This window comes from Gymnodraco acuticeps, unplaced genomic scaffold (assembly GCF_902827175.1).
Source record: "Gymnodraco acuticeps unplaced genomic scaffold, fGymAcu1.1, whole genome shotgun sequence".
Taxonomy (NCBI): Eukaryota; Metazoa; Chordata; class Actinopteri; order Perciformes; family Bathydraconidae; genus Gymnodraco; species Gymnodraco acuticeps.
Window position 1 is genome coordinate 631,396 of NW_022990700.1, and position 22,577 is coordinate 653,972.

At 42.3% G+C, this 22,577-nt stretch overlaps 1 protein-coding gene across 1 annotated transcript in view; it reads left to right on the forward strand.

The window, feature by feature from the left end:
- Positions 1-22,577, forward strand: part of LOC117556018 (A disintegrin and metalloproteinase with thrombospondin motifs 2-like) — a 124,780-nt gene that overhangs the window by 80,515 nt on the left and 21,688 nt on the right. Inside the window, exon 4 of the mRNA XM_034231153.1 lies at positions 11,178-11,383. Coding sequence (XP_034087044.1) covers positions 11,178-11,383 — 206 coding nt within the window. The remainder of the gene's footprint in view (positions 1-11,177; positions 11,384-22,577) is intronic.

A 22,577-nucleotide genomic window follows, 5' to 3' on the forward strand; every position in this document is an offset into this window, starting at 1 on the left:
ATTTTTAAGTATGCATTCGTGTGTGTGTGTGTGTGTGTGTGTGTGTGTGTGTGTGTGTGTGTGTGTGTGTGTGTGTGTGTGTGTGTGTGTGTGTGTGTGTGTGTGTGTTGCTTATTCACTTTAATCATTTTTAATTTGTGCATATTATACATGTACCTTCCACAGCCACTTATCTTATTTTCTCTCTCACACACACAGACAGAAACGCACACTCTGAAGCAAGCTGACAATGGATCCATCACCATAATTCAACCTTTAACATCTTCACTGCTATGTTATTGAATATTATTTAATTTACCTGTGTAATGCCTTGTCAGTATTCATTTTGGAGTGATTCACAGAGTAATATGCCAGTGACAGGCAGAACATATACTTGGCTTACACATCAGGAGTTGGCGCACTTCCTTATGTGTACACACACATGTCAACACACACACACACACACATACGCACGCACACACACAGTGGTATTCACAGAGTAATCAGCGCTGCAGCTATTATTAATGAGAGAGAACCGAGTCATTAATATTTAAGCAGTGTCACTGAGGCCAACGCAATGAGTGTGTGTGTGGCCTGTTTGTGTGTATGTGTGTCCACATATAGAAGAGGGGCAGAGGGACTATAAGGCAATTTCCTCAGGCAGTGTAGTGAGACCTACTCCATTACAATAGGATAGACGGAGATGAAGACATATTACTCCCTTAAACAGAGAGGTGGAGACGGACAAAAACAGGAATATTTGATTTTCTTCCTTGTCCTCTAGTCCCCGTCTTCTCCTATGCTCCTATCTTTTCTCCGGTAGTGGCTTCTGCTTTGAGGAGGATGAAGAGACTCGACTGGGAAACAGCAGATATCTCATTACATCACACTGGATAGGATGGGCCTGGGAGCTTCCTGTGTGTGTGCGTGTGTGTGTGTGTGTGTGTGTGTGTGTGTGTGTGTGTGTGTGTGTGTGTGTGTGTGTGTGTGTGTGTGTGTGTGTGTGTGTGTGTGTGTGTGTGTGTGTGTGTGTGTGTGTGTGTGTGTGTGTGTGTGTGTGTGTGTGTGTGTGTGTGTGTGTGTGTCCGTCCGCACTCGCCTGCCTGCTTGAACCTTTCTAAATGAACACTTTGGTCTGTGTCTAGTCCTCCACACGCTCTGCTGACAACACACACTCATGCTCAAAAGTGCTCACACACATTCACATACACACTTTTTCTCACAGCCACAGACCAACATGATGGGGTCTAAGGGTGAGGGTTCGAGAAAGACTTAGCATAAACACTGTAAATAATGACATAAGCACTCTTTCTTTCTCTTTTTCTTTCTGTCACTCTCCCTCCCTCTCGTCCCATAGCCTCTCTCTGTGTCTAGGATTAGTGGGTATTACTTGCTCTGCAGAGCGAGGAGAATGAGACAGGTCTTACTGCCAGATCCTGGATTGGGAGAGGAAAATATTCCTTTATAATAACCTCTCTTTATTAAATCGAGCTGGAGGAGCAGCCTGTTTCACCCCTAGCCAACAGTTGTCCTCAGATTATGCCAGGTTTCTCTGATTGTTAACATATTGACTGAAAGGTTATTAGTTAATGACGAATCCTGTAATATGAATGGGATTATTGCAATGAATGGGATTAGTTGAAATACGATTTTCATCTCAACTAAAAGCAGAATATAGTTTAAAAATATAGACTCTGTCATTTTCAAAATGAGTCAACGTTTGTCTCCCCCACCATTCTCCAAGGATCCACATGATCCTTTTCTGTCTTGCATGCAGTTTAAGTTGTTGGGAAACTTTGGGAATGCTGTAGGTCACTGTATCATTGCTGCTGTTGAAGTTAAACAGAGTGTTTTTTTATTCATTAGACTGTACATTCAGTTCAATGTTGTGGACGCCGCCTATAACACCTTTATATAACATTCACCTTGTTGCTTCATAATGCGATTGCCCCATGCTACATTATCTTTATTGAGTAGCAAAGTGGATTAAGCCACAAGTTTCTTATATACTTCCTCAGTGTAAATGCACTTTTATTTTTACTTTCAAAACTTCTACAGTGTTTTATTTTTTTCATTTTCCCACTACTCATCTTGTTTAGATGTGATGTTTTTTCAGTTGATTCTTGAGATATGTCGATTGCATGTCTAAAAAGCTCTTAATGCTGTTTCACAAGACTTTAAGTTTATGAATTTGGTATAAATACATTAACTTCACATGTCAGTTACTTAATATTGTCTGTCAGTGGTCCCAAAGAAAATGACTATAGTCCAGCAACAGAGTGACTTAAGCTGAGATCAGTTTTCATGTGGCCATGAAGTAATGATAATTTTCTCAGCTGTCTCCGCATCAAACTGATCAGTGATAGTGCTGTGAAGGGAACAACATAGATGACACATTAAGCATTTTAAACTCATGTAGTCACATTTTGAAATCAGTTTCGGCTCAACTCAATGCATGCAGAGATAGAAGAAATGGCTCTTTGGTAAAGTTTTAAAAACTTTGTCATGATCCCATCAAAGAGCCCCAGTGGTTGTTCCCTTATTGGCCATCTGCCTGTGTGTGGACTCGGAGTGATTTGATTACCTGGGAGCTTCATTAGGATACAGAGAGGGGGAGGCCGCGCTGGTAGCTCCCCTATCCTCCCCTATCCTTCCCACTCAAGTATAGAGTTACCTTTGCACGGAAGAGGCAGCATTGATTAGCCATATGCCTGGGAGGTGGGGGGTCTGCAGCCTCAACCTGTGCCATCACGATTGCCTCAGGGGGACTGAGAGCTGGGGAAGTTGGATATACAGAGATCTAATGTGTATGGGATACTTTCCCCAAATGCATCTTTGCATTAAGATCACATCTCTCCTGGTTACCAACAGCAGTGATCTGGACATGAATAAGGGAAGCCAGGGTTTTCTGGGAAATATGTTATGCAGGAAACTGAATGTCAATCAACATCATGCACACAGATAGACCTGCACATTTCATCCATGTCAAGAACACACATGCCCTACTGGCAATTGCCAAGGGCCAAAGGATGAACGTGTTTGTGTGATCTCTCCAGCAGGTTTAGAAGCAGTCTTTCAGCATCACTTTAAACGTATTCTTATCCTGTTTTTCTCCCCGACTTTTCGCATTGGTTTCCCTCTGGGTGTTGCTGTCCAATAGAGCTGGATTGAGATGTGATCTTTACATGCATATACCTCAGCTCAGTCATCATGATCCTCTGTTGAAGAGCGCTCGCTGATTATGGTTTTGATTACATTTTATCAGCCTCTCTGTCAGCGCTGCTCCCTGTACGCAGCCGGCTTTGTAAGAATGATGAATGGCTCTTTTAATTGTTTCTAATTGATAACTGCTTTGCAAGACTTTGTTATGAAACACTGCCAATTTAGTAACACCGATACACTGTAGTGCCTTATTAATTCTCTCCCGTCTGGCTCGAGCACTGTGCAATTGAAAATAATTCCGTCTGAATGTTTGGGGCCGACAGGCAGTAATAACTCTTGGTGTAAGAGCAAGCCGAGTTCTTAAACACCAACATATTTCATATTTGACTCCCTGTGTTAAAGTCTTTGTACTTCACGCCTTAATTGTTGGATTTACTACTCTGCTTATGTAGCTGGGTAAGATGTGGTCTATCACTATGTTACAGCCTGCCTTGTATGTGTATCCTTATCATTTATGATGAGGTGCTTTGGATGATAAATCCTCATCCTCCCGGCCTTTGGCAGGCATGCTGAAGCCTGGCTCTACTGGGGAGATTCTTGCTGAGAACATTTGCATACATATTGTCTCACACCTTTAGATAGACTTTCTCTTACCCACTCTAACTTCATATCTACCCTTTCAAGAGGTGCATTTAATAAATAAGGAGGAAATGAAGGAAGCAGGAAAGGAGAGGAATGTAACAAGAGAGGGATATAAGGGGAACTTGGTAATTTAGTGTTTATAGGCCATTCAAAAAGGTGAGCTGTTGTTTATTTGTTTGACCTGCCTGGCCTGTAGGTCTAGTTTTTATTGGTCCACCTGCGGTCGTCTTGTTAAATCATCCAGGTGTTGACACAACACATTGACTGCTAATAATAAGAAAAGCAGATGTATTAGTTGTAGATAAACTCAAAAAGAAGGGTGACTAAAGTGCTGAATGCATTAGACATGTTGACACACCTTTTTCAACCCTTTCCCCTGCAGGTGGGCAGTTTGAAACATTAACACCAATGCACTGCCATTTGCACTCTGTCCAAGTTTATTTTAGCATGCGTGAGTCCTGTTTATAGTGTGTGTTAATAGTCTTTTAGATTTTGTGCTGGCTGCTATAGAAAACATTTACAAGCCAGCTGACTTCACACGCTGCTTAATGGTCCCAATAAAATAAAAATACTGCCCTCTTATTTAATTATGTTAATAGAATCTAAAAACATTACTCAGTGCCGCATTATAGCTCAGTTTGTAGAGCTGGCTGACCATGTGGAAGAAAAAAAAATGACTCGGTGGTATAACCGCAATAGCTTCCGGGTTTTAGAAACTGTTTGTGATTGTGATACAAGCTTTTAGTATTTGGCCGTCTTGAGAACTTTATACTGTAACTGTAATATAAACTAAACCTACTGGCTAATTATGTATACATATCGTCTATCTCTGCTCATGGCTTTTTTTCTTTTATCTTGTATGCCCTATGTTTATCCTTGTCCACTTTTCTCTTCTTCTGCCCCCCCTCCTCCTCTCCTTCATCTCCACTCCTTCTATCCCTTCAGTGCTCAGGTTGACAGATGTTTGGCTCACCGGCCTGTCATAATAACTGTGGTGCTGTGTGTCTCTGGTGGCTGGCGTTAGCTTTTCACAGCCAAGACAGGACATTTCCTGGGGCTATGGGTGACGGGAGAAGAAATGAGGAAAACAAGCAGGGAGGACAGGAGAAACAGAAATATTTGTGGATTTTATTACGCTTTTTCCTCTATGTAAGATATCGATATAAAGATGTTGTAATCTTAGTTAAGGAAAAGCGAGGGTGAAGATTCTCCTCAGCACACAGGTAAAGCTAGAAACTACAGTTGAGCATTTTGCAGAGCAGATAAATAATGGTGGATAAAATTGAGTGAAAAACCCTGAAGTCTGTTGAAGTGCCCTAACATTATCATAAAAAACAGCGATCATGCTTTAGTTGTAGAAGCAAATATTGTGATTGCTGAACGTTTTACAGGTACGTTTAAGATAAACATTTCCTGAATGAAAACATAATCCCGGCAGCATCACTTTTCCTTCAAATATATGAGTTGTATATGAAGATCAATATTAGGAGATGGGGGGGTGATATATTTGAGATCAGAGGCTGAGGTAAAGGCAGAGAGGGGTTGCAGGTTTGGGGAGAGAGGTGGCAAGGGGGCCACAAACCCTTCAAGCTCGCAGTAAGCTGTCTCTGCTGAGATGTATAGGTTCTCTGTGAGCCGGACCTTGCACCTTACTGTCAGCCTCTCCCTCTTTATGTTCCTGTTGATGCACACACCGTTTCCCAGTAAGATTGATCCATAGTTTTCTTAAAGTATAGGCAGTAGGAGCTTGATATGACAGCAGTAAGAGATGTGGATGAAGACTGTCTTGTCTGCATACGCTGTAGTCTGCATACTGGTGCTGTTACGTATTTATCTTCGCTGCCCTGTCTTGGCTGGAGTTGTTTTCGTGCTTTTTTGATTTCATAAGAGACCTTTAAAAATGCCTGACAGACAGACACAGGCCGACAGGCGCTCAGACGGGTCAGTTTCAGACCTGCAGAAAGCCCTTTATCAGCCTGGCTTTGCTGTCTTATTGGCCACTAAGACTCTCCAGTTTACATCGAGCACCGAAAATCCAACCGCAGAAAGAAGAGAGAGAGTTTGGGGATATGATTGATCTTTGCCAACAATATTGCCTCCGTGGACTGTGATGATTGGATTACTGTGTTTTTGAGATGTGTTTGCGATGTTTACATGGGCTGATTTTCTTGATGTAATTATTGATATGGAGACACAAGGCTCCTCGCAGCTTGTGAGAAACATCACCGCTCAATTTAGGCTCATCTGTGACAACATGTGCGATCATGAGTGTGAATTCTGTCAGCTTCAAACCCCTATAGAGCTGATTTCATTTGTCGGCTTTGCATATTGTATGTATGTTGGTACATCTGCATAGACTATATGAAGAAATGGCTCAGCTAATGAAACTGTAGCACAGCACCACATGGGGGGGGGGGGGGGGGGGGGGGGGTCAGTGTGTACCTCCCCAGCAGCCCTGCGTGTTTCTGACAGACAGACAGTTATGTAAGAGGACAGAGCTAAAGGTTGCCTTGTCTCCTGAACCACCAGAAATCCACACAGACGCACCGAGCGGCAGTGAGGATATGTGGCCCTCTCGCCTGCTGATTATTAAGGCTGTGTCATGCAATATTAAAAATGGTCCTCTACTCCACTTCAGGTAGCAGAGATATATATTGCATTACCCTAAGTAATATTTGGACAAGAAACTCACAGCCAACACTCGACCACCTTAAATCATCATCAGCGCTATAGGAACCACTGTTAAAAATAAACAACCCCAACCCAAAGCAGTTATTAATAAATGGGCAAAGTTCAGTGCTTGATGTATGAATAATTATTATGGTCTTCGGGGAGCTGTCCATGTAAAATTAGATTACTGATTGCCAATCTAAATAATTAACAGCTGTATGATTATAGGAAGCATAGTTCACTGTGTGTTCTCCACTCTGCAGCCTTTACAGCTGTCACATGATGGATTAGAAATAATGAGCATTCAGTATGGGAACACTGTGTGGGACAGCGTAGCATGTTGCTACCTGCCCAGATGCTAGCGAGAGTGTTAACGGCCCGCTTTCCAGGACACTCATCACCGTGACAACCCATAAAGCTGTCACCGGGTAGACAAAATGTCTGTGCCCTGAGCTATGTGACCAAGACGTGTCTGTAAGTAAATTAGTTCACATGTCTGGATAACTATGCCTGGAGGTGGACAGACAGCCTTGAACTCAGGTGAGCACTAATGAGAACGCTGTCTCCCCTGAGACCTGCTGCCACTCAGACCTGCTGGAAAAATAACCAAAATATACAATAACACTAAAGAATGTAATCATCACTCCTGAGGGAACACTGTGTGAGCTGACACCCTCAAAGTCACTTAAGCACCGCATTTTCATATTATTAATATTTTACTTTTTCAATATAGAACAAACAAAAACAATGCATTCTCAAATAACTTTCTAACACATCTCTACGACAAAGCAAACACTCTTGTTCTAAAAGCCATATTTTATTTTAGAGTTTCCCCATTCAAATGAAATACATACATAAAGTGCATTTAAGTCACATAATCTTGAATTTAACAGACCATACCAAACTAATCCACATCATTTACATTTACTTGAAAATTGAATGTGCTTAATTTTACGTCCTGCAAGACTTTGAGATTGGGGGTGTGTTTGAAAATAAATAGTCTGTACCAATACAATTAAAAAAGCACTTTTTGAACATTAAAACATGTCAAAATGTCACAGTAGAGGCACAAAATACAAATATAAACCTTCAAATGTGCATAATATGTCCTCCTTGAAACAGTTGAGTTATGTGTGTGTGTCTTTATATGTTTGGGTATTGTTTGAACTAACAATATGATACTGTTAAATTCATTATTGTAATCCCTTTGATAATTTTGATACACTAACCACTACATAGCTCTGTCTCACTTGACAGTTATTTTGTTGTGTTGGAGGTCCATGAAGCATGCACTCTGTAACATGCAGACTCTTCCAAATGCAGAGGTTTGCACACCGCAGTCTGGTGCACCCCTACCTTGAGTCCGAACAGAGTGACCATCGTAAGGTTCATTATACAGTAGAGCTACTGAATGCGGAGCAGAGCGAGGTGCCACACCTGACTGCCAAAGAGTCACCTTAGATCAAAGACCGGCTCGATATTAAGATGTGGCTCGACCTGGATCATCATCACCATTCTCTCTCTCTCTTTCTCTCCTGTTGAGGTTATAGTCTTTCCTTCCTCTCTCCCCACCTGGTATTCAGTGGGTTCCCAGACATCCTTGACATTTTGCAAAGGTTGAAAGACAAAGAACCTTTGTCTCCTAATAAGGCCGTGCTCCACACCCCACCTGAATGAGAATACTGGGAGAGAGAGGGCGGCGGGGGCCTGCATGTGGGGTGTTTGCGTGTGAGGCTGGAGGTGGAGGGGTGTACACAGGGATGCAGACGGGGGTGTAAACATGCAAATTAAGATGGAGAACAGGTGGGAAAATTAAAGCTCCAGGTTGGAAGACACATGAAGTGTGTGTGTGTGTGTGTGTGTGTGTGTGTGTGTGTGTGTGTGTGTGTGTGTGTGTGTGTGGTGTGTGTGTGTGTGTGTGTGTGTGTGTGTGTGTGTGTGTGTGTGTGTGTGTGTGTGTGTGTGTGTGTGTGTGTGTGTGTGTGTGTGTGTGTGTGTGTGTGTGTGTGTGTGTGTGTGTGTGTGTGTGTGTGTGTGTGTGTGTGTGTGTGTGTGTCTGTGCAGGTAAGAGGTGTGGGAGGAGGAGGTTTGGGACTGAGCGGAAAGAAAAATGAACACTATTATGATCAATTCCCTATCTGGGGGTTGAGAGTGATAACAGTTAGGTTTCAGAGGCTAATGTAAGCTACTGCTGTGAGAAACACGGCAGCGCACCCTGGCGCTTTGCCCGCAGTCATACACACACACAAACACACACACACACACGGATGTTGTACAAGAGAGCGATATCCTCCATCACTGCGGGAGCTTGAAGCAGAACTCAGAACAACCAAGGTCCTTCTGGTCTCTTCTCATCTTGCTCTCTCTCATCCATCACACCCCTCAGGTCTACCTCTCACCTCCCTCACCCCCCTCAATCCCTCTTGCACCTTATTCCTCTGCAGTTCTCTCTGAAAAACGTTCTCCAAAACAGCAGAAACTAGGAACGTTTGTTATTCTTTTATAAATGTAAGCAAGGACAGGTTTAAATAGTTAGAGCTCTCCATCTGGTCAAGCACCTTTCAACCTTTAGTTCAGTCTCTTCTTGTTTCCCAATCTGCCAGTGTCACTTTGAGTTATCTCTACCTTAGACTTCCCACTTACCATACAGCTGTGGCCCCGTGTTATGCAATGTCCCCGCATTGTCTCATCTGCAGTTTTCAAGGCACTGCAATTTCCGAAGGCGCAGAGTTAAATGCGAGAACACAAAAGTATTTTTCTCTGCGGTTTGTCTTAACATTATATAAGCAAAAAAGGTAAAAATATCTGGACCTGTCTTCAAAAGCTGATGGTGCGGTTATGACATCAGGCTCGTTAAAGGCAGCTATAACTAGGAAGAGCCAAAAGTTGTTGTGAAGTGCACTGCCTTAAATCTAGCTGCCCCTACTAACGAGGAGAAACAAATGTGTGTGTCAGAGATGAGCTATTAAACGGAACAAAAGTCCTGCAAAAATCTTTAAATTATCCTCAGTCTCTTGTCTTTCTCTATATTAATCTCTATCTCCCCCACCCTGTCTTTCTCCTTTTCTCTCGTTCTGTGTTGGTATTCTGTCACTCACTGGGATGTGGGCAGATATGGGATCATATTCAGCCTTCCAGATTCATTCTGCTCGCGACTCAGGAGCCAATATTAGCCACGCGGCCGTTGTTTTACCCATGAGCCCGTTGCCTTGGAAACGTTGCATAAGAGGGAGTGGGAAAGCGGGATGCCCCTTGCTGATTGGGAGACAAGGTGGCAGATCTGTTTTCCTCTCCCCTCGTCTTCCCTGTATCTTCCTCTTGGATCTTGTTCTTTTCCCTCCGCTCAACGCTTGTTCTATCCGTACGTGTCAAAACCCCGGAGCTCCAGCTGAACCCTCATGACACGTGTTGAATAAACTCACCACCTTCAAAAAAAAGCTCCACAGTCAAAAACAGCATACTCAACTTAGTGGTTTATGGTCCAATTAGACATGTTTGTGTACACACAGCACAGACACACACACTTCCGCTCAATGCGCTGTGTTGTGTGTCATACTCCGCTGTGGGAGGCCTTGGCTGGATTCAGGGAGGATAGTGCTTCATTGAATTCACAGTGACGACGTGTTCAAGACTGCATGACTTGGCCTTCCATATATTCAATACAAGCAAGGCAGTGCTGTGTCTACATACCAGGAGGGTGAGAGAGACAGAGGAATGGAGGGGGAGGACGCAGAGTGAAGAAATGATGGCCTTGGCGCCAGAGACAGGACAGTTTATCTTCTGTATCAGAGTCAGGAGTTCACTTTACCCAAACATTTCCAAACAACATAACAACACACTGTCTCACATACCTGTGTAGGCATGAACATAGAAGTAATTAGTGATCTGAACATATCAGGGCTGCTGAAGGTTGCATATTTTCCAATGGAATAACCTAAAATGTAGTTTCTTGTGTAATTTGCATTTTTTCCAGCATGTAGCAAGCCAAGAAAATAGCAGGGTGGGCAGCCCCTGCGTGAGGGAGCTGTCTCAATGCGTGTGTTTAGCAAGCACCATCTGCTGCTTTTATTCAGATGGGAGTAGAAATATTTGGTTGATTAACAGAGGATCCGTGTAGGATAGTTTCACTGTTACCACCGGTTACGAGAGACACACATGCTCGATTTTTCTCAACTGGTGTCTATCTGGAAGACACATCAACATGCAACTGCTCGAATAAGTACACATGTGCATATGGATGTCAATGTGTAACACGCAGCCCGCTAAACACACGACAAAAGTGTTGAAGACACCCTAACACTGTAGTGAGAAGCAGACGGGTGGAGACATAAGCTGACAGCAGCCACGCAAACAAGGCATTTCTTTTTGGAAAATTAAAAACAACGCAATATAATACACAACAATATGACCTATGTTTTGTAAATGTCAGTCTATTTATGGACAATGTGCCACCATTGCTCCTATTCTATGACTGAGCCTTATTATTGTAAAATAGCATACACTTTTTATAAATGCTACACGTATTATAGCTACCACAGGCATGTACTGTATATCTAAAAAGGGGCATTATGAATATTCAAGTGTTTTTAAAATGCTGTCATTATTAAGTGGGTGCAGTCGTTACTTTTATTTTTTATTGAGATTTTTACACCAATGTTTAATCAATCCTGCAAGCGTACGTACCAATCTTTAATAACTTAAATAACTTGTTTTGTCCTCTTCAGGTGCTGATCTTGGTGGTTTGATGGACCTGGAGTCTCTGTACCGCGGCGTGGAGCAGAGCATTAACCACACGCGAGCGGGGCGAATGCGCCGGCAGAACCTGGACCGGGCCTACAACATCGAGGTGCTGCTGGGCGTCGACGACTCAGTGGTGCAGTTTCACGGGAAGGAGCATGTCCAAAAGTACCTGCTCACACTCATGAACATCGTAAGTGTCACAATAACACCAACAAACACACAGAAAGAGAAGTCGATGAATGTAGGCCAATTCAAAATAATGTATCGTCTAATAAGGCACCTTTTATTTAAATTGATGACCTACAAAATGTATCTTAGATCTCAGTCATCACATTATCGGTGTTGGAATGTAAATTTACTAAAACATTTGAGGTACTTGGAATTTACTCGAGTATTGCTTTGTTATGCTACTTTGTACTTCTACTCCACTACATCAAAGAGGAAACTATTGTATTGTTTACTCTACTACAATTTCCTGAGAAATGTCCTGCCTTTTTCCAATTAAAATTAAAATTGAAATTGAAATTGAAAAAAGTTGACAATTTTGGACGCTACAAACATTAAGATTTTATAGACAACATTACATCTATAGCATTGAAATACGAGATATCGATGAATGCAGCTGTAATTCTAACCAAAAATATCATATCAATGTAATAACACTAACAGGGACATTTGTGTTCTGCTTTAAAAAATCCAATGGAAAAACTGAGTTTTTAGTCAAATGGGAAGTAAGTCACTGAGAGGTCAAAGAAAGAGGGTTACACACAGACACATAGACAGCCTCACACAAACACACACACACACACACCGACTGAAAGAGGATTCAATTCCCTTCCTACATGTTCTCATCGAGCAATCAGCCACAGGTAATCTTTTCTTCTCTATCTGAATATGATGAGATTTCATTTGTTTGAGTGTGTGTGTGTGTGTGTGTGTGTGTGTGTGTGTGTGTGTGTGTGTGTGTGTGTGTGTGTGTGTGTGTGTGTGTGTGTGTGTGTGTGTGTGTGTGTGGTGTGTGTGTGTGTGTGTGTGTGTGTGTGTGTGTGTGTGTGTGTGTGTGTGTGTGTGTGTGTGTGTGTGTGTGTGTGTGTGTGTGTGTGTGTGTGTGTGTGTGTGTGTCTCTTAGGTGAGCCCTGTGCTCTGAGGGGGCTCCTACATATAATTTAATCAGGCTCTGTGGCATCTCATAATTCATTGAGAGTGTGTTTGTGTGTGTGAGAGCTGCAGAAACAGCAGGCAGTATGCTCCAGGCCACGACAACACTTAGCCAAGCAGCCTCCCAGGTGTGTGTGTATACATGCACGTGTGTGTTGGTGTGACACTGAACACACGGCAGACTTTAATCTTTGCAAATTAAACCTGTGGTGAGAGAGCTGCTTGCACACGTGTGTACGTGAGTGTGTGCGCGCTCCTGTTTGCTTTCGCTTGTATTGCGACCCACTGCGCAAGGAACCAATCTCAGACTGTTAAGCAGGTGCAAGCATACAGCAACACATCCTGCCACACCTCTTTGTCTCAGCTCAGCGCTTGAGAAAGAACCGCTGTACTCTCTGCCTCCCCTTTTAGATATTTGTTAGACAATATAGAGAAGGGAATACGCAGCCCTGTCGCAGCCCCCCTCTAATCTGTGGGGAAGAGATGGTGAGACAGAGGGAGAAGGAGTATTTTAAACAGCGCTTTTGGAATACATTACCGACAGCCAGATAAACAGAAATAAATAAATAAAGGCTGCCTCCCACGCGTGGCATCTGGGCGACTTTCTTCTTGAAAGTTTGCTTTGCTCACTTCAGGATGGGTGTGCTTTCTATCCCCTCTCTCTCCCTGTCTCTCGCTGAGTCTCTCAGCAGCACTGAGTCGCTCCTCACTGAGCTTTCTTCCCATTGTTACTCCTCCCTGACTTGTGTCGTTTATAGCAACAGATCCTCAACGATATCTAAAACTTTCCAATAATGTGAATGACAACACAGGTTTAAGGCGAGACATTCAAGGTTAATGTAGGATAAGGAGAGAGATTAAATATGTTTTCCCTCTAAAGGTTACTCATAGGCAGTTTATTGTTCTGTTATTGTAATACTGCCTAAATACACAGAAAAAAGTATTAAATGTTTTCTCTGAAATAGGGAGAACTTTACATTTACGGCAGGAAGTCTCACCTTGCCTTCTCCACCAGTTTCCTTAAATTCCTCTGGCTGATTCTCCTCTGTATTTCCAGGCTGAATTGAGAACGTTTTTGTTTTTGTTTACACTTTCAACACACCTAGAAACTGTGTGAAGCAATCCTCTGTCTTCTGTTGCAGCAGCTGTAACAGTGTTGTACAGCAACCTTCAAAGAATAAATAAAGTGCTTGCATTCTTGTACAAAAGGTTATTCTGAAAAACTAGAATTAATGCATTTTTTCTCTGTCTATTTACAGATATTCTATTGTGTCTTTATAATTACTCTCTGCATCTTCCTCCTCTACTTCTTTTCTGACTGTATGGATCTCCGTCTGTCCGTCAGTCTGTTTGAATGACTACCGAAGTGAGCTGGGGGTGGACTATTTATGTGTGTGTGTGTGTGTGTGTGTGGTGTGTGTGTGTGTGTGTGTGTGTGTGTGTGTGTGTGTGGGTGTGTGTGTGGTGTGTGTGTGTGTGTGTGTGTGTGTGTGTGTGTGTGTGTGTGTGTGTGTGTGTGTGTGTGTGTGTGTGTGTGTGTGTGTGTGTGGTGTGTGTGTGTGTGTGTGTGTGTGTGTGTGTGTGTGTGTGTGTGTGTGTGTGTGTGTGTGTGTGTGTGTGTGTGTGCAGGAGTAAGTAAGGGGGTGAAAAGTTAGGAGGATTCTAAGGGCCCGTGACTGACGGGCCCAAACTATTTTAGAACATTAAGAAAAAAATGTTTAAGTAACCAATGTGACATCTTTTCATGGGGCCCAAAATCCCTGGCGGCGCCCCTGTGTGTGCGTTAGCGTTAAGTGTGTGTGTGTGTGTGTGTGTGTGTGTGTGTGTGTGTGTGTGTGTGTGTGTGTGTGTGTGTGTGTGTGTGTGTGTGTGTGTGTGTGTGTGTGTGTGTGTGTGTGTGTGTGTGTGTGTGTGTGTGTGTGTGTGTGTGTGTGTGTGTGTGTGTTAGGGGGGCGGTAGTGTTGTCTGCAGGACATCAAAGCACAGCACTCCCACAGAAAACCACTAATTCCTGTCTGTGAGGTTCAACTGGAGAGTCAAACTGTGTGATGTGTGTGTGTTAACGTGTAGGTTGAGTTAGATGTGTGTTAGATGATCTCTGCTTCCCACTCCTTTCCCATGTGTTTACCTCTCTTCCCCACATTGTATTTTTGTTCAATTTGCTTCAATAGATGAAATCAGGTCCAAGCACGTGGCTACATTTTTCAATAACCATTTCACTATCAATAAATTACAATATTTCTTTCCATTATCTTTATTAAAATGTTGCAGTCATATAAACCTGACTAATAGTTGGACGACCTGTTGCGGAATATTAAAAAAACTGGAATATTGGGCCTCTTTGCTTGATGTGTGGCTCTCTGTTTAGTGTCTTTATAATTAAATGACAAGCGACATGGTCATTGTGTGTGGCATATATTTTGATTTGGACAGGAAGGTCGAAACAAACCAAAAAACTAACAAAAAATTCAAAAGAATTGCCATTGTCACATTTAAAAAAAGAGAGAGAAAATTCAACACAAAAGGGTAAATTAATAAATAAATAAAGTTAAACTGAATTGGGAAAAGTGAGAAATGAGTGAACAGGCAGCTTTGTGCGTTGTTTTGCTTGACCACAGTTAACAAAGAGGAAACAAAGGTGTTGTAGCAACAATGTTGTGGTAAATCCTGTAAAATATGGTGTGTGCTAAATGTCAAGTGGAAGCCATTGTGCAGTAATCTTCCTGCGGTGAACTTCATGGAGATAGATTTAGTGGTCAACAGTTATCTATGTCTTACCCATTAATGGAGACCTTTAGAGAGAGGCCGCTAAGTGTTAATCACACTCTCCATGGATATGAATAGTCACTGCTGGGGAAGGAAGGCATGTGTTTGTTTGTATGTGTGTGTGTGGTGTGGTGTGTGTGTGTGGGGTGTGTGTTGTGTGTGTGTGTTGTGTGTGTGTGTGATGTTGTGTGTGTGTGTGTGTGTGTGTGTGTGTGTGTGTGTGTGTGTGGTGTGTTGTGTGTGTGTGTGTGTTGTGTGTGTTGTGTGTGTGTGTGTGTGTGTTTAATTTCAATGATGCACACTTAGCTGAAACTTTTACCCATATGTGATACATATTTTTTGGGTTCAGTCTTGTCTTTACCAAATCTCCTGGAGGCAAAACAAAGTTGTATTAATAAGTGTCAGAAAAGCCTTGGAAAGGAGAGGTAGCCCAGGTAATAATAGACACCTTGTTAGCTGGAAGTGTCACAGATATGTAAGGAGCGCTGTCAGAATGAGAGCTCCAAATTCTGGGTCTCAGTATTGAAATATTCCCATTTGTGTTGATATAAATGTAGAAAAGCTGTCCAGAGTCTCATCTAATTTATGTAGCGCTAAAGTCAATTTTATTTGATGACTCAGTTCTGTCTCCTCGGCAGCTGAGTGTTTTTCAAATGTTTCCCACTCTCCTTGATGAGTTCATTTGAACACATTAGCTCTTTGTGTGGAAATGTTCACAATGTTACAGTTATCTTGAAAACATTTGAGACCTTTGAATGCTTATCACTACTTTGTATCCCTTAGTCTTATAAAGGGGCAAGGAAATGAGTCCAGAAATAAATTAACAAATGATCACTTTATATTTCATTCATACAAAGAGGTTTTATTGGTATCTCTTGTTCCTAGGTCTGAATAACCCTCCTTATTCTCTCGCCATATAGCACTACGCTTTGCTTTTACAGCAGTAAACATCTCTATCCCTCCTTCCCTGAGTGCTTTAGATTTTAATTGAATTTTGAACCCCACACAATACTGAAGAAAGTAATTAATCAACAGATTGTAAATGTGCAGAGCAACAACCGCAAAACTGAAGTCAATGTTTCTGACACCACTGAAAGGTTTAATTATGAGTTTTGTTTGCAAACATGACAAATGTTTAGGCCTACATTTGCAATTATGATGCAGATAAATGAACAAAACTATTAAAATAGCATTAATTTAATTTGAACTCAAACTGGATTAAACCTATGTGCTTAAACAACAGCTGTAAAATCGCCTTGCTCTTCCTTTGCACATGTTCTCCTGAATTCTTTGTCCTTTTTGTCGTGCCTTTTTTGCGGTGTTAAGTGAGAGGACAAGGCTGCATCATTTATCTGATAGTAAGGATTTTGTGTCTTGCAGACCTCTAGGCCTGCATTAGTTAGACTAGGCAGACACAGAACCGGACAAAACTTGGCTACCTCAAAAAAGGAGTCTGGGTGCTAAGTAATAACACCTGCTCTCGCCCTTCAGCAGCATCAATGAGAGACAAGCCTGTGCAGTTGTTAGCAATTAACTGTGTGTGTGTGTGTGTGTGTGTGTGTGTGTGTGTGTTTGTGTGTGTGTGTGTGTGTGTGTGTGTGTGTGTGTGTGTGTGTGTGTGTGTGTGTGTGTGTGTGTGTGTGTGTGTGTGTGTGTGTGTGTGTGTGTGTGTGTGTGTGTGTGTGTGTGTGTGTGTGTGTGTGTGTGTGTGTGTGTGTGTGTGTGTGTGTGTGTGTGTGTGTGTGTGTGTGTGTGTGTGTGTGTGTGTGTGTGTGTGTGTGTCAGTGTTTGTTTGTCTGAGATTACATAGACACTTCGGTGGGTCAGTTCACACTTGGCCTGATCCGGCCCGTTTCCTTGACAACTGTTAGGCCTATTAGGGCCAGTTGACTTCCAGGTGACCCCGACACTACAAGGTCCACTCTAATGAGACACACACACACACACACACACACACACACACACACACACACACACACACACACACACACACACACACACACACACACACACACACACACACAAGCTTGACTATGGTGATACAATCTATAGATTTGCCTGTCCCACTGTTTTGGCCAAACTTGACCCACTCTACCATGCTTCACTGCGATATATCAAATGCACCCTATAGGACTTATCATAGCAAACTGTATAGCCTAACTGGATGGTCCTCACTTAGTATACGTTGGATGCAGCATTGTTTTTTATTAATGTAGAAAGCCATTTTAGGTAAGCTTCCACATTGTATATACAGTTGCAAGAAAAAGTATGGGAACCCTTTGGAATTACCTGGATTTCTGCATAAGTTGGTCATAAAATGTGTTCTGATCTTCATCTAAGTCACAACAATAGACAAACACAGTCTGCTTAAACTAATACCACACAAACAATTATATGTTTTCATGTTTTTATTGAATACAGCATGTAAACATTCACAGTGCAGGGTGGAAAAAGTATGTGAACCCCTAGGCTAAAGACTTCTTCAAGAGCTAATTGGAGTCAGGAGTCAGCCTGACACGATGGGCTCGTAAGAACTCAGATGCTCGATTCCGTTGCTTTGTAATATTCTTTATTTTCAAGAATACAAAGCTTTCCAATAAACTTCTAGGATCTACTAGGACTCTCCAAGAATCTCTAGGTTCTACTAGGTAGTGCAAAAACAGGTCTATGGTATACAGGCATGGACATGATGAAAAGACAAGACGAACCAACACCAGACAAAGGGAGAGGAGGACTAAATATACACTTTAGGTAATGGGACACAGGTGGACACAATCAGCCTAGCAGGTGCCACACGGACAGGAAGTGCCAACACCTGGAGTATATAACAGATATAACAGACAGATAGACAAAACACTAAACCCTTACACAGCCAACCTGGAGTCCAATCAATGAGACGAGATTGGAGGTGTTGGTTAAAGCTGCCCTGCCCTATAAAAAATACACACCAGTTTTGAATTTGCTATTCTTAAGAAGCATTGCCAGATGTGAACCATGCCTCGCACAAAAGAGCTCTCAGAAGACCTACGATTAAGAATTGTTGACTTGTATAAAGCTGGAAAGTATCTCTGAAAGCCTTGATGTTCATCAGTAAGACAAATTGTCTATAAATGGAGAAAGTTCAGCACTGTTGCTACTCTCCCTAGGAGTGGCCGTCCTGTAAAGATGACTGCAAGAGCACAGCGCAGAATGCTCAATGAGGTGAAGAAGAATCCTAGAGTGTCAGCTAGAGACTTAAAGAAATCTCTGGCACATGCTAACATCTCTGTTGACGAATCTACGATACGTAAAACACTGAACAAGAATGGAGTTCATGGGAGGACACCACGGAGGAAGCCACTGCTGTCCAGAAGAAACATTGCTGCACGTTTGAAGTTTGCAAAAGAGCACCTGAATGTTCCACAGCACTACTGGCAAAATATTCTGTGGACAGATGAAACCAAAGTTGAGTTGTTTGGAAGGAACACACAACGCTATGTGTGGAGAATCCAAAGGGTTCACATACTTTTTATTGCAACTGTATGTGCCAGATTTGCTCCAGTTTGTGACTCTTACAACCTCAGATCCAGTGCCTGGATACGGTTCCTGTCGTGCGGACTGAGGCTGGAGAAAGGAGTCTTTTTTATTATGGTCCTTGGTCTTGGAATGACCTTCAATCAATCAATCCTCAAACTGATGGCACATGTCCCAATAGCCTATTTTAAATTGAAGTTGTCTGAGGTCCTTACCACCAGCTGCTCTTGCAGTAATAAGTAGTGCACCTTTCTTACTGTCCTAATGTGCACAATGTAGTGACTGCTAGTTGTGTTCTCTGTATTTTACATGTTTGTGTTATGTGTAACGTTGCTGCCTTCTTGGCCAGGTCAGCATTGTAAATGAGATTTTATTTCAATGCTTTTTATCTGGTTAAATAATACACACACACACACACACACACACAGATGCAGTCATTACTTACTCACGTATAATTCAGCCTGCCAAGATAACGAGGGAGTGAGACAAATATTACAGAAGGAGACACAGATACAGATACACCAGTAAGTAGACAGACAGACAGACAAACAGACAAGATGAAGACTGCAGACATAAACACAGTCTCACACACAGACAGCACACAGACAGACAGCTCCATATACACACACACCCCCAGCCTCAGACACACACACACACACACACACACACACACACACACACACAGACCCTCTCACAAGCACACACACACATACCATCACACACAGATCCTCAAACACACACACACACTCTCTCTGACAGGGTTAAACTCGGAAAACAACAGAAATATGTCTTTGTTTGGTCGTTGCTTAGCAACTCTTAGCAAAAATGTGGGGGAAACTTCTGTAACAATGGAGAGTCGGGACTCAAAGAGACACAAGGAGAGCTGGAGCTTTGATGGTAAACACTGATGGTTTATTACGAGTTTCGGCCGGAGAATGTGGAACTGAAGGTCGCTTACAGAAAAAAATCCTGTGTCCAACGGTCTAAAACTTGTCCCTGAAACATATATATCGTAGATATTCCTTTCAGTTTTTGAAGGTCAATAGATCATTTACAATGACAAATTATTTATTTTCATTTGATGCGACTTAGTACTTCAATTAAATTATGGAAACCTGGTACCTTTGTATTTGTCAACTAAAGGAACAAACTAGTATTTTATATTATATTATAGATTTATAAAGTATGATGTATGTGTATAAGTCCAGTACATGTGAGAGTATGACAGAGAAAAATAGTTATTACAAATGTACAACAAAGTCCCTCAGGAGTATATCAAGTCCCTTAGGAATATGTTGCAGTTATAATCCTGTAGGAATTATACAGGACAATGAATCTCAGTGTTTGCTTGGAGTCTCAAAGATGTGACCGTTGTCTCAAGAGGGAGAGTTCAAACCAATCTGCATTAGAAGATGGGCATTACATGATTTATTTTATATTATAGTTTTGTAATAGATTTCAGTTTTTTTAAACCCATACAATTGATTAAAATATACTCAGGCTTATGATCATTATCTGAAGTATTACTCTCTTTCCTCTACAAAATGCTCTGTTCCACTCACAGTTGAAGGTCCAGTGCTTTCACAGACTAATTGCAGCCTCCATTATTTCTGGTGTTCCAGCTTGGAAACCAACACATGCTAAAATTCTTCTTCCACTGAAACCACTAATATTATTTCAGTCACATTTGGCTACATTTACAAGTTAGCTTGGATGCTGGCATCTGCACATTTTACTTTTCAAAATGTTATTCATATTTCATAACACAAAGGCAGAAGATCAAACGTTACAAAATTGAAACATTTCGTTCATGAAAAATTGAAAATGACGTAAAGATGTTGAGCCTTTCCCTTGCAACCATGTTTATGTAATCAAATACATGTATCCCAGGCAGTTTGTGGTTAAGAAAATTAGGACTCTGACATGAAGGATCACTCCTCTGGATTTTTTTCCTATTAGGATGTTGGAATTTCCGACTTTAGCCAGCGTAAGGAACAGAGCATTAGGTCACTCCAAATGTCTCCAGTCTCCAAAAGAATGCAGCTTTACGCTAGATTAGTTTTCTAAGAATGCTTAGTTTCCACTCCCTAAAAAGTATCCTCACTTTGCCTCTTCATTACATTACATTTCATTTAGTTGATGCTTTTATCCAAAGAGACTTACAATAAGTGCATTCGACCAAGAAGATACAAACTTGAAGAAAACAGAATCATATAAGTACATCAGGTTTCATAGAGCCAAACCATTTTAAGTGCTACTCAACAGGCTTTAGATAAGCCAGTCCTTTGTTAGTAAGTAAGTGCTTTGTTAGTATTTAAGTGCTTAGTTAGTATATAAGTGCTTTTTATTTTGTTTTGTTTTCTGTTTTTAATTGTATTGCTCGAAGTGGAGTCGAAAGAGATGAGTTTTCAGTCTGTTGCAGTGAAGGACAGTTTGTTATCTAGGGTCACACCAAGATGCCTTGCAGTCTGAGTCGGGGAAACAACAGAGGTGCCGATGTTGATTGTTAGGTCAAGAGTGGGACAATCTTTTACCGGAAGAAAAAGCAGTTCAGCCTTGTCAAGGTTGAGCTTGAGGTGGTGAGCAGACATCCACTGAGAGATGTCCGCTAGACAAGCAGAGATGCGTGCGACGACCTGGGTCTCTGAGCGGGGAAAGGAGAGAATGAATTGAGTGTCGTCAGCGTAGCAGTGGTATGAAAAACCATGCGGGCTAATGACAGATCCGAGCGAGTTTGTGTACAGAGAGAAGAGGAGGGGACCGAGGACAGAGCCCTGAGGGACCCCTGTAGATAATTGACACGGGTCGGACCCTCTCCAAGTTACCCTGTAGGTGCGGTCTTTGAGGTATGAGGTGAGGAGGGAAAGTGCAGAGCCTGAAACTCCAAGTTCTTGGAGAGTGTGAAGGAGGATCTGATGGTTCACCGTGTCGAATGCAGCAGACAGGTCCAAAAGGATGATGACAGAGGAGAAGAAGGCTGCTTTAGCCGTGTGCAGTTCCTCAGTGACAGCAAGGAGGGCAGTTTCTGTTGAGTGACCTGCCTTGAAACCAGACTGGTGCGGATCCAGAAGGTTGTTCTGATGGAGATAACAGGAGAGTTATTTAAAGACAGCGCGTTCAAGTGTTTTAGACAGGAACGGGAGGAGAGAGACAGGCCGGTAGTTTATAACATCGGACGGGTTGAGAGTGGGTTTCTTTAGGAGAGGGTTTACTCTTGCCTCGTTGAGACTGTTTGGAAAGTGACCAGAAGTTAGAGAAGTATTGATGAGATGGGTGAGAAACGGTAGAATATATTCTCCCTCTCCTCTCTCTGCAGCTTCTTGTCTCTTTCCCTCTGCCTCTCTGTCTCTATCCGTATCACTCCTCAACTCTCTACCTTTCTCTCGCTTGGTTTGTCTTCAATTGTGTTTTCTGTACCTCTGTGTGTGTATGTGTGTATGTATGTGGGTGTGTGTGTTTGCAGTCTGTGTGTCTCTTTCTCCACAGCGTGTACATCAGCCATCTCATTACGGCTGTCTGTTTTTACATCCCTTTGCCTCATTAGGCACCGCACACAGCCACTGAGGACAGCAGGCCTTAACTCCTGTGCCAATTTACCCTTCTCTCTCTCTCTCTCTCTCTCTCTCTCTCTCTCTCTCTCTCTCTCTCTCTCTCTCTCTCTCTCTCTCTCTCTCTCTCTCTCTCTCTCTCCATTTCTGTGTATGTGTGGGTGTCTGTGTGTGTGTTTTGCTAGTATAATGCTCTCTGCATCTCCCTTGTCACACATTACCTTGTTTCCTTGCATTAGGCTCCTTTCTTTCCTTTGCATCTTCTCTCCTTCATCTCCTCTCAATCTGTGCTTATGGTAAACTGAGTTCCTTGCTCTCCCCTCAACTTCCTTTTCCCTTTGCTCTTTCCAATAACACACCCTTTCTAGCAGCTTTATGTGTTGTAACTACTGATCTATC